The sequence below is a fragment of the Fundulus heteroclitus genome, chromosome 9, assembly GCF_011125445.2.
Source record: "Fundulus heteroclitus isolate FHET01 chromosome 9, MU-UCD_Fhet_4.1, whole genome shotgun sequence".
In the NCBI taxonomy this organism is placed as follows: Eukaryota; Metazoa; Chordata; class Actinopteri; order Cyprinodontiformes; family Fundulidae; genus Fundulus; species Fundulus heteroclitus.
In genome coordinates this window covers 3,419,870-3,432,383 of record NC_046369.1, presented here as the reverse complement: position 1 = coordinate 3,432,383, position 12,514 = coordinate 3,419,870, and the positions used below count along the sequence as shown (strand labels likewise).

The 12,514-nt window shown below is 38.9% G+C and overlaps 2 protein-coding genes across 2 annotated transcripts; both read left to right on the top strand.

Moving 5' to 3' along the window:
- Positions 1 to 3,347: 3,347 nt before the first annotated feature.
- tm4sf4 (transmembrane 4 L six family member 4) lies at positions 3,348 to 7,584 on the top strand. Its single transcript, XM_012878073.3, has 5 exons — positions 3,348 to 3,744; positions 4,130 to 4,219; positions 6,129 to 6,280; positions 6,715 to 6,901; positions 7,094 to 7,584. Exons 1-5 carry the CDS (start codon positions 3,574 to 3,576, stop codon positions 7,109 to 7,111), a joined length of 618 nt encoding a protein of 205 aa, XP_012733527.2. The 5' UTR covers positions 3,348 to 3,573; the 3' UTR covers positions 7,112 to 7,584.
- Positions 7,585 to 8,691: 1,107 nt separating this feature from the next.
- On the top strand, positions 8,692 to 11,466 carry LOC105936941 (transmembrane protein 69). Its single transcript, XM_012878012.3, has 3 exons — positions 8,692 to 8,815; positions 10,274 to 10,315; positions 10,396 to 11,466. Exons 2-3 carry the CDS (start codon positions 10,274 to 10,276, stop codon positions 11,098 to 11,100), a joined length of 747 nt encoding a protein of 248 aa, XP_012733466.2. The 5' UTR covers positions 8,692 to 8,815; the 3' UTR covers positions 11,101 to 11,466.
- Positions 11,467 to 12,514: the final 1,048 nt, after the last annotated feature.

Here is a 12,514-nt window from a genome sequence, read left to right as displayed (position 1 = left end):
TTTACCTTCCAATCAATGATGCCAGAATTTGTTCTGAGTATGACTAAAGGCCGCCCAACTATCACCACTTGGTACCTACCACAGTCTGGGAACAAAGGGTGTGCAGAAATAATTAACAAATGATTTTACAGCTTCTTGTCTCCTTTTCTCTTCTCTTTTTTCAACAGTCATTACTAAATGGATTAGTCAATAAAACTGCCAAAGGTTGTCTTTTTGTTTGGGGGGGAGGTGGTGTTTGGAGAAAAAAAGGTTTTCTCTGTGTTTTCATTCAGATTACTCTCTGTCTGAACATCCACAAGTCTTTTGTTGTCCAGAATTTTACAGGTTTGCTGGGAGAACCAAGTCAGAACCGTTGTTGTGCACCTTTAAGACGTGTAAACTTTTTACAACTTGGTCATGATGTGGTTAGATCAATAAAAATTGGTAATGACAAGTAAATGTCAGCGTATAATAAACTTCTCCTAAACTTATAAATCATTCTTGACTGATGTTGCTGAGTGAGATGCAAAGTTTCCATTTCTCTCTAACAGAGCAAGGAAGTAGATTTCCTTTAATGCGGATAAAGAAAATGACGGTTCCACAAGGTTGTACTAAATGAGAACAATTATTTCACACACCAAAAAAAATAGCTCTAAATAGCTCTCTTACATTTGTGGATGAATCAAAAAGCACAAAATCTCCAGATTCTCTAAACTATAAATACATACAGACCAAAACAATTTTCTGTGTTGTTATCCACCATGAACAAAAAAAGCAACAAATATCTCTATAATAACTCTAAAAATGAGCTGATGCTGTCATAAAGAACAAAAAAATCTAAATAAATTATTTTGTTCCAACATGTGAATAAATGTACCATTTTCAGCAATCCAATTAATTACATAGTTTTCATTGTACATGTATCAACTTCATTTGAACCACACAATGGCAAAATACAACATGGATTCTTAATAGTTCATGGATCTCATGACGTCGTACACCAATCAGGCATAAGATTAGGACTACCTGCCTAACAGTGAGCTGGTCCCCTGCTTGATTCAGCTCTGATGCATCCATAAATGTACTCCACAAGACCCCCGAAGGCGTGCCGTGGTGTCTGCCACCGAGACGTTGGCAGCTGATCATGCAAGTCGTGTTGATAGGGAGGTGGAGTCTGTATGGATTTGACTTGTTTTTTCCAGCAAATCCCACAGATGCATGATTGGATTGAGATGTGTGAGGTTTGTAGGGAAAAATCAACACTTCAAACTGTTTTTTTGTTTTTTTCTGACCCTCAAACCCATTTCTGACAGAGTAGATCATCCTGCTAACAATCGGGTTATGCTGTTTCCGGTGAAAGAGTGCTTGGGCATACTATGTGTTTCTACCACTGGAGCTTACCTTAAATGCAAATAAGAGCAAGTGGATGTTATTCTCAAGAACAAAGAGTAATCTGCAGATAAATCCTCCAACTGTCACTTTTCGAGGGGCAGAAATTGAAAGAGCTAAATCTTTTAAATATCTAGGTATTTTAATTGATGACAATCTTGGTTTTAAAGACATGTTGAACATTTGGTTTGAAAACGGCGACTGAAAATTGGCTTTTGTTTTTCTTTCAATGCAAAAAGGAAACTTGTAGCTGCAACGTTTACACCCATTGTGGATCATGGTGACCTCATTTATATAAATGCCCAAACTCAGGTATTGAAACTACTGGACTCTGTTTATCATGCCTCCTCATTGAGGTTTATCACAAACTGTAAGCCTCGCTCACACCAGCACTAGAGAACCGTAGACTCACTCACTGGTATACATTCATTTATTAATTTATTCTACGTCTGTGCCCTTTAAATCTGAGTAAATACATTTAACCAAAAGCAGCTGGACTGTTTTCTTTACGCTCAGACTCACTGCTGCTTTCTGTACCAAGTGTCCGCACAGGAGCTGGTAAGGTGGCATTTCACTATTCTGCCCCCACAACATGGAACAATCTTCAAAAAAAGACTGGAAATTAAAGGAACTGGTTTCAATAGGCCAGTTTAAAAACTCCTGTTCAAAGGTTTGGAAATTAAATCCATAGTTTGTAAAGGTTTTTAAATAGTGTTATGAAATCGTCTGTAATGTACTGAGTGGTTGATCTGTGCCGCTGTCTTGGCCGGGACTCCCTTGAAAAACAGATTAGTAATCTCAGTGGGATTTTCCTGGTTAAATAAAGGTTAAATAAAATCAATCATTTCACTGTTACCACCAGCTTCCCTCCTTCTCATAGCACATCCTGGTCCCATGTGGTCGTTATCTGGCCATCCAAACAGGATTCATCGAACCAGGCCGCCTTCGTCCATTGCTCCTTGGGTCAGTTCTGATGCACATGCGCCCGTTGTTGGCACGTCTGGAGGCGGACAGGGTCGGCCTGGTCCACCTGGAAAACAGCCAGGAGCTCTGCATTCTGACACCGTTCAACCAGAACCAGCGTTTTAGTTTTTCAGAAAGTTGAGCTACGGAAGCTCACCTGCTGGATCGAGCCACAAGATCCAATCTTTTTACTCCCCTAGTGTATCAATGAGCCTTAGCCTCTCATAGTCGTGTTGCTGGTTGATCAACATTTTTGTTTCCTGGACAACTTTTGACAGCCGCTAAGCAGAAACACCACACAAGAAGCGTGGTTTTAGAGCCGTCGCTTGTTAAACTTGCTCAGGTTGTCAAGGATGGCTAATTTATCCTTATAATATATTAAACATAAGCTCACAGTGATTCTTAATATTGATCAATTCCTTGGTTTAAGAAAAGGAAATAATCAAGAAACCGACATGATTCATCTTGACAAGCCTGCTAGTTACACCCGCTTTCTATTGATTACAAGGCAGGGCTCAGATAAAATAATCTGGCATTCTTTCAAACTGTGCCCTTTAAAAAAAAAAAAAAAAAAAACGTCCAAAGATTCATCACGTTTTCCAGCGTGTTCGTCGGACATTCCTGATCGATCACGAGTCTTTCATGTGAGTCACTGGGCCTCAGGCGGGCACAGAGGACCCCGCCGTACCGTCCGACTGTCTGTCACTTCCTCCTCTGTCTCCATGCAAACCAAACACACGGTAGAACATTAACCACTCTGCAACTGTGTGTGTGTGTCTGTGTGTGTGTTTGTGTGTGTGTGTGTATTCCTGCACTGACAGCCCTCTGTCAGCTTTGCAGGCAGCCACCGGTTGTATGTGTGTGTTTGCACTTGGTGTGGATGATTGTGTGTGTTTGTGTGTGTGTGAGAGAGAGAGAGAGCTGTGTTACATCTGTTTGATGTAAATGTGAAGCAGTGAGATCACTCCTAGACGGGAGGAGGGGTGGGGGGGGGGGGGACTATAAAGGGCCCAATAAAGCATTGATAGCCGTCAGAGAACAGGCAGGTGAAGCAGAGAGCATCGTTCGGTGAATTCTGAGATTTCTGAAAAAGAAAGTTTGTTAGGAGGAGTCTCTTCAACGGCGTCATAACTTATTTTGAAGCGGACAAAGTCTGGACCATATTTAAACCTCGACTTCACAAAGCATTTCAGACGACTCCACACCAGGACCGGCTGTTGCTGCCAAAGCGTCGGTGTCAGAATGTGTTCAGGGGGCTTCGCCAAATGTCTGGGCATCAGCCTGATGCCTCTGGCGATAGTGTGCGTCCTGTGCAACATCCTGCTCTTCTTCCCCGGTGGGAAAGTCGTGGATAGTGAACACATCACAGAGAAGGTTTGGTTCATGGGGGGCATCCTGGGATCAGGCGTGCTGGTAAGTTCCAGCAAAATTATACATTTCATTACATGCGGTTCAAAGCAGTCTATAGCTCACATTATGACAGGGAAGCGTATTCTTTAAATATCTGAACGACTTAAGAGTTGGGGATTTGAAGTGTTTTGCTTATCTGGCAGACGCTGGAACTTATAACAGATACCATTTTTAGATTAAAGGCTTCTGACATGACGTTGCATTTGCAGAGATACCACAGTTAACACATTTATGCGTCTCTTACGACTGACGAAAAGGTTGATATTCAATGTCTCTGTGTGCTTGTCGAGACAGCATGTACGAAGTAAGTAAATTAACAATTCCTCGTGTGGATATTTTGTGTGTGTGTGTGTGTGTGTGAATGAACCTGGGCGGGTTTGGATGGCAGATGATCTTCCCAGCTCTGGTCTTCCTCGGTCTGAAGAACAACGACTGCTGCGGCTGCTGTGGAAACGAAAGCTGTGGGCGCAGATTTGCGGTGAGGCAATGTTTCGCCGTTCAACATCTCAATAATGTTGCTTGTACAGGAACAACTTTTTTAAAATTGGAATAAAGGCCCAGATTTGTTTGAAAATCACCCCTCTAGGCTTTGGTTGGCTGGTTTTAGCACTTCACCGTGGTTTATAAGCGATGTGGGCCATGATGTGACAGATATTTGTCAGGTTGAACACACTTAAAGAACTTGAAAGAAGCTGATTTGCAACTGGGTGCAACCAATAGAGAACAATAGTCTAATTTTTGTAATATATGGACATTTAGACTATTTCTGACCTATTTTTCCTCTATAATTGCAATTTAAAAAATTAGATTTGCCATTACAGAGCCACATGTTCACATTTGATGACATATTTAATTATTTATAGATTTAAGAGAAACCTTCATAATTATGGATCTTCTTACATTGCTGCTGACATTTCCAAACTGAATGCTTCAAAAAGGCACTGTGCTGTGGTAAATCCTGTACTTTGCCTTCGAATATGGAGCCTCAAATGGTGTGACAACATCCGAGGCAAATATGATAAAGGGATTCAAAGACCCGGAGCAAATAATTCTCACACTGCAAAAATAGAACTAAAAATAAGAAAATATTTCTTGAAATTAAAGTATTTTCCTTGATTTGAGCTGGTAAATAGGACTATTTGCCAATGAAGTAAGATTTTCACACTTAAAATAGGAACAATTCCTCTCCATTAACTTATTTCAAGCGCAGTATATCTAATTATCTTATTTTAGGGGTAAAAATACTCATTTCATTGGCAAATAATCTTATTTACCTGCTCAAATCAAGGGCAAATACATTCATTCCAAGAAAATTTTAATTATGTTTTTGCACTGCAATACCCAACTGGGTGGGTCAAACACTGCACGAAACACGAAAATGTCAATATACCATTTACTGCGAAAAGTACTCATCTTTATTTGATTTATCTAATTTATTAAGGGAAATGGAAAAGGTGGATTTAAAAGTGAAATGTGGCTGCAAATGTTTTAATAAACGATAGTTGTTGCTATCGAATTTAATTTGTTAGTTTTTTTTTCCCACCATTTTTTTGTGTTTTCAACTTGTTTTAACACCTAAACACTTTTCCTTGTATATATGCAGTGTTTCGTTAAAGCAGGGATTACCATAACAAAGGCTAAATTACGTAAGACTTCAGCCAACTCTTTCACTGGTCTCATAGCTGCCCGTAAACAGCTCGTCTCGTTGCCTCAAACCACTTTTCAGTTTTTGGTTTAGCAAAAATGGCGCCGGCGACGTCGACGGCTGCCGCTGCTCTTCGCAGGTTTTACTGCACATCACCTGTGAACCGTAAAGCCAAATCAGGCTGAGGCTGTAATGGAAAACAAACACCGTGGCGCTGTGTACACACGCCCTTGATGATTTACAAGGCCATAAATGCATAAATGCATAAAGGCACAGAGAGATGCATAAAACCCAGCGCACGCCTTAATAAGGGTTTGATCGGTGGCGCGGGAGCGTTTGCCCTGATGGAAGTTTCACACGATTTTCTTACACAAAGCCGGCATTGTGCTGCCATAGATGAACACACAGACACGGTGATCGATGAGGAATGTGGAGGTGCGAGGAGGAATTAACAAACAAAACTCTGTTAGACAAATCCAAAGTCACACATCCGCTTGGCATCGTTAGAGGATGTGTTTTTAATTCTGTTTAAATCACACATTGTTATTTAGATTTCACCTTAAGTGGACTCTGAATACCCTTCCAAGTTAAAACTGATTTACTTAAAGTAAAACTTGTCACACGAGGACAACATAAAGAAGGGGGGGTGCCTGCCTGCCTGCCTGCGGCCTTCAAACTAGCATTCTTTAAATGCATTCAACCACTATCTAACCTGTATTTTCTCTCCCTTGTCTCCCTGTAGATGCTGAGCTCTATACTGTTTGCAGCTGTTGGTGTGTTGGGTGCAGGTTACTCAGTCATAGTCTCCAGTGTGGCCATCAACCAGGGACCACTGTGTTTTGTTAACGGTACCGGGGTCAACGAAACCGGATGGATGTATCCCTTCTCAGAAGGGTGAGACATCACGTGCAAACACATTTCATTCTGTGGACACCAATGAGAGGCTTTTACCTTCTTTTAGCTCAAAAGACTGGGCCGTGTTTTTCAGAATCAGAAATACTTTAATAATGCCAGAGGGAAATTATTTTCTGCAAAAAAAAAAAAAAGCAATCTAACATCCAGATATAGAAAGATTTCAAAGTTAGTTCTTGCCTCCACACTTCTAAATTTCCAATGGTTGGTCAATTAGGCTTGACCAAAAACCATGGAAATTATTTTTGGCATTCAATGTCATTCATTTAAAAGTTTGAAGTGATCTTGAAAACAACGAGCTTAAAAAAAAAATTTCTTGAAAAACTCCAACAAGCGGCGTCTTGTGTGGAAATGTACGTTTTGCGCATCAGAAAACAAACTAAAATCAACAATCTAACTCCGGATTCTCTCTTTAGGAACTACCTGTCTGACAAATCTCTCTGGAGTAAATGCGAAGAGCCAGCGGGTGTGGTATCCTGGCACCTGTCTCTCTTCTCGGTGCTGCTGGTGATGGGCATAATCCAGATCGCGCTGTGTGCCGTGCAGGTGATAAACGGCCTGATGGGAGCTCTGTGTGGAGACTGCTGTGGCTGCTGTGGAGGGGTCAGTATCCAACAAGCTCAATTCACTTCCAACAAGTGTGCAAAGAAATTTGACCCTATATGAAAAACCTGAAGTCAAGCCACATTTCTAAACTATTTTTCTTATTTTGCACATTGAAGTCTTAAACTGATATTGTCTGGGCAAGTTACGTGAAGCTGAAACATCTAAATGATAATAATGTTTGTCTTGCAGAGCGACGGAGCTGTATAAGCACCTCCTGTGGATGAAACAGATGGCTGTATCATATTTATCCTCCTTCCTGAGGGTGACTGTTATGCACTAATCTAACCGCTGTATAAATACATTTCTGGAAAGGAGCTCAATGATTACAGTGCATTATCTGAAAACACTGCAGAAATGACAGAGCTCCTTGTAGGTTTTTAAATTTACTTTCTGGCAAACTACTATGACTATGCATCATTATTACCGTTATTATAAATACAAAGGTTAATCAGCTATATCATGTATTTAACAATTTTCTACCTGATGTATGTATTTATTTCATTTCATGGCTTTTGTGTTAATTTTTTTTCCTTCCAGTTTATCGTTTGGTGTCTCACATAAATATAGTTTATGCTTTATCAAGCAGCATGATTGCCCCCTTGTGGGCTACATACTGTATATTCACCAGAGATTTTATTGTACTATACCAAAGAAATTAATAAAGAAGAAGGATTTTTTTTCCCCTGTCTGAATATCCGGTGATAACCTAATAAACATGTATTGACTTTGTTTGATTATTACTAATTTTGGAACTGATACATGGCTCTTGTACATGGATTTAACAAATATATAATATATATATATATATATATATATATATATATATATATATATATATATATATATATATATATATATATATATATTTTTATATATATATATATATATATATATATATATATATATATATATATGTGTGTGTGTGTGTGTGTGTGTGTGTGTGTGTGTGTGTGTGTGTGTGTGTATCTATGTATATATTTATATATATATATATATATATACACACACACACACACAGTGGCATCTCTGGTATGATAGGTTAAGTAGGGCACAAAAACTAATTTTTTTGTGATGCATACAACCTGACTTTGATAAATTTTTAAATTGAACCAATAAATTAGCACAAGCCAACAGACTAGAAAATCCAATATAAGATAAATGTAACTTCATTGTTATCTATAAAATCACAAATAAAGGCTCATTCATATTATTGATTTTTTGAACAGAAAACACTCACATCAGTCCTTCAATGAGCCAGCCAAGACGAGATTAATATTTGCTTTTAGTTTCCATTTTGCTATGTTTTATTTTGTTTAAACTTTCCAACGCTTTAATCTATCTATCTATATATATATATATATATATATATATATATATATATGTATATATGTACTGTATGTTGTCGTAATACCACTTACAGCGGACTGTGGAGTGTTTAATATTGAGGGAATCTAACGGCTGTACTTCCAGCTGTCAAGTGGAATCCCATCAAGATGCCTTGTTGGAAATAACTGAGCTGCAAGTGGCCCATTTATTTCACAAAGTTTTTTTAGAAGCAGTCCAGCCTGATTTTGTATGCCTGTGGCCGTGGAAGTGGTTGGGCAATCTGAATGAAATTATTTAAAGGTGGAAGCAAATACTATTTTCTAATATTGTATATGTGTATGACAGGAGAGCTGTGTTAGGGGCTTTTTTTAGTACACACACGGACAGAAGAACCTGTTTGAGTCAAGGCCCAGGGCCGTTTATAGTCCCAGCCCGCCCCTGTAGGTAAGTGGAACTGTTGAGTCCAGGAAGTTGATGCGCCCGGAAGAAATTAACAACGTACCAATATCTAGTGTTATGGGAGCGATCCCGCTGAATGACCCCGGAGAACAGCGTGAAATGTGAGGTTTTCCGTCTGAAACGAAGGTAAACAGAACAGCTGAGTTTACAGGAATGATTTAAATTTAAGTTTAGTTGTTTAACGGCAGCGAGTGACCCGGATGTTTCTGTAATGAACGCTGGAACCGCGGTGCTGGGCGGTGATGCATCTCGTTATTATTTACTTATTGATTTAAAAAGTGTAAATGTATAATTCCACAGTTCCAACCGATCAGCTAAAAACATATGTAATGCTTTTTTGCGAAAAAAAAAAAATCCAGAAGTTTGAGATTTGTATTTTGTTTTTACTTCCACTGCGTTTTGTTTTACGTTTTTTGCGCTGCGCATTTTGCACCTATCAGCCACCGTAGGTCTCTGGCTCTAATACTGTCTGTTTTTACTAGCGATTCTTTTATTTTATTTTTCCAAAGCCACTTGATATTGAGGTGTGAATTTTTCAGTAAATTACATGGCTACATGTAAGGGATGTTTTTGTTTTAAATACATGCAGGTTCCCTTCTTACAAAGTCACAGTCGTCACAAACAGGTCCATATTAACAGCAGTACAAACAAATAAAAACTAAAATAAACAATAAAATAAAATAGATAAATCAGTTTTAAAACAAATTGAAATCATTATCCTTGAATAGCTAACTTATTTTAGTAATTTAGTCCAAAACGTTAATGTAGATTACACACTGGGATGCGTTTGGCGTACAGCTAATCAAAATGTAGGTTTCACTTTCTCAGATAATTAGACTGACTAAGAGTTTTAGCACAAATGGCTGCCCTACTGTAAAGTTTGTTCATTTGCTGTACAGTATCTGCTCATAGTAGCTGGCTGGGGCTCTTTTCAGATGAATTACTGCATCAGAGCATGAAGGAGATCGGCCTGTGGCTCTGCTTGGGTGTTAGGGATGCCCATGTATCTTTCACCTAGTCTGCAAAATAAGATTTTAGACCACTAAGCAACATTCCAGTCCTTTTCTCCTCAGCTCTGTCAAAATGCCTCTAAGGTCTCTGGGTCTGGAGTGGCTTGACCCGCTGAATGTGACAACTGTGACCCATTTCCTAGATATGTCTGTGTGTCAGAGATTAACATAGTGTTAATTATAATTAGTTGTACGTAAAGGATGTAGATTTTCATTAGTTGTAAGTCTCAAACGTCAACATTTAACAGACATAAACGTGTGAAAAATGCCATGGGAGGAATTAATCTAGATGAATTTTACTTTTTAATCGAATTGCTCAAATAAATAAGCTTTATGACGTCTTAATTTGTGAGCTGCGTCAGGATTTTTTTTTTTATCTCTCGCGTAGTTTCTTTCTTTGAACCCAGCCTGAGCACAATGTGAAAATATTAACATTTTTCGCTATTTGAAAAGGTTTATTTTTTGGCAGTTTACAGTCATTGTACAAATTTATGTTTTTAGAAACAAAAGAAAGAATAAATATGGCTATTTCTTGACTTTTTTTTGACAAGGATTACCTCTTTTTTCCCTTCAGATGCTGTCTGTTGCTTTAAGAAGTGCCCTATCAACACAGAGGGTAAGAAATGCATTCCCACAGCTGATTTGGTGAAGTATTAACAGATTAATCATAGTTTCTTTAAATAAACTTTTCTCTAGGTTTTCCTCTGGGCCCATGCTTCTCAAAGATGCTGGACATCAGCGCCGGCAGGAGCCTCCACCTCCTTACTGGTAGATTCTGGACATGTAAAACCTCCTTGTTTCTGTGCGCTCCCCCAGGGTCGCGGCGCTTTCTCTTTAATCAGGAAACATTTCCACTCCTCTGCTGTGAGGCTGAAGAAACGAGCGCAGCCCGAACCCCCTCCCCGAGAGCTAGACCTGATCCGATACGACATGAAGCACCTGTGGGAAGGCCCTAAGCCAGCCCTCATCCTGGGCTTTGCCGGGCTTCTCCCCTTCATCTCCCCAACTCTGCTCATGGCTGTGACTGAGACCTACTACCCACAGCTGGCCTACGCCCAGGTGGCCTACGCCGCCTCCATCGTCTCCTTCCTGGGCGGAGCCCGGTGGGGATTCGCACTTCCTGAAAGCAGCCCGGCCAAACCCGACTGGATAAACCTGGCTAACAGCGTGGTTCCCTCGCTGTTAGCTTGGGTGACCATGCTGATGAGCGACAGCATTGTTCCCGCTGCCACTATGGCCATCATGGGACTGGGCATCTCCCTGCACTACGACCTGACTCTGCTTCCTACCTATCCCAGCTGGTTCAAGGCTCTGCGCACCGTCCTCACCTTTGTGGCGTTCTTTTCTCTGCTTGGCACCATCGTAATAAATGATTTATATCCATGTAAGCATTTCTTCTGAGGGTTAGTGAATATTTTTAAGAGATCCACTGTAAAGCACTGTTTAATAAATGCTTAAATTAGGGTTCTGGATTCTAAATTGCACGCAGCAATTTATTTCTGCTGGTGTGTAGTATAAAATTAAATAATTTCATTTAGCAGATAGATTTGTTCTGTTCTGTTTAAAGTTACAAAGTAGGTTTGACTTATTTTAATTAATATTTAAGTATTTTTTTGTTGGATTGAATAAAGTGTTATCACCAATTCTAATGTATTGTATTTTAAGTCCTGCCACTAGGGTGGCACAGAAGATGCCAAAGTTTCAGACTGATTTCACTGGAATGGATCATAGTGAGCATTGAATAAAGGCAACTATTATCTGTTATTTGTGTGATTTAAGTCTGTCTAGAATAAGAAGGACCTTTAATAAACACGTTTCATTAACATATGTCATCGGCACAGAGACCTGGAACCTTCATGATCCTAAGAGTCGCTTTTCCTCTTTTCTGCTCCTAAAAGTTTGAGAAAAAAAACCTTTTGAGTTGAAATCCTTTTTTTTTTTTTTACATGAATAAATTGAAAGAACTTAAGTATAAGAAATAAATAAGGACTCACTTTCTGTAAGATTTAACTTTTTTTTTTTTTACTGCATCTTGCTTTTATTAGCAGCACATATTTCTGTTCTTTGTAGGGATTAAGATCTTTTTCTTGCAGAATTAATTTTTTTACCAGGCATATTTTGTTGTTCCTCCTCAGAAAATTATTTCAAATATGTAAAATATAAAATTTCTGTTGAGATTTTAGTTTCCAACAAAGCCACTTAAAACAACTTATAACCTTTGCAATTTTACTGATTAAGTTCCAAAAACACTGTTGTAGCTTTTACTTTTAAATATTCAGTCAGTGTTGCAGATGAATTTCACTAATCAACGTTTTTGATTTAATTTCATTTGTTGTGGGGTTCACATTTTTGAGAACTTTGATCTGAACGTTGCATTTTTTTTTTATATATTAAAGACTTGAAGTGAATGCAGCTGACCCTGACATCATTAATCAGATCTCTGGGGGTGAAGAAAAGATTTTTAACGGTTATTTTTAGGATGCTTCATGCGGGTGCACCGTGTTTCCACAAGACGCCACAAAAGTGACCGGATCTGTTCACAGACCAAGTTAAGCTGTTTGTGCCGTATTTGTGAGGACCCATCTAATGTAGCATTTATTTTTTGTTTACAGCTGTGGAATAATCATAAAATGTGACTTAGTAGATGATTTCATCCCTTTTTCACCCCATTGCTGCAGTAATCCAGGGAAAAGGAGCCCTAACATGCTCATACTTTTTCAGTTGGCCAACATTTCTGGAAATCCTTTTTTTTTGTATTGGTCATAAGTAATTTAAGTAACCAAAATTAGAGAAATAAAGATTTGAAATATATCAT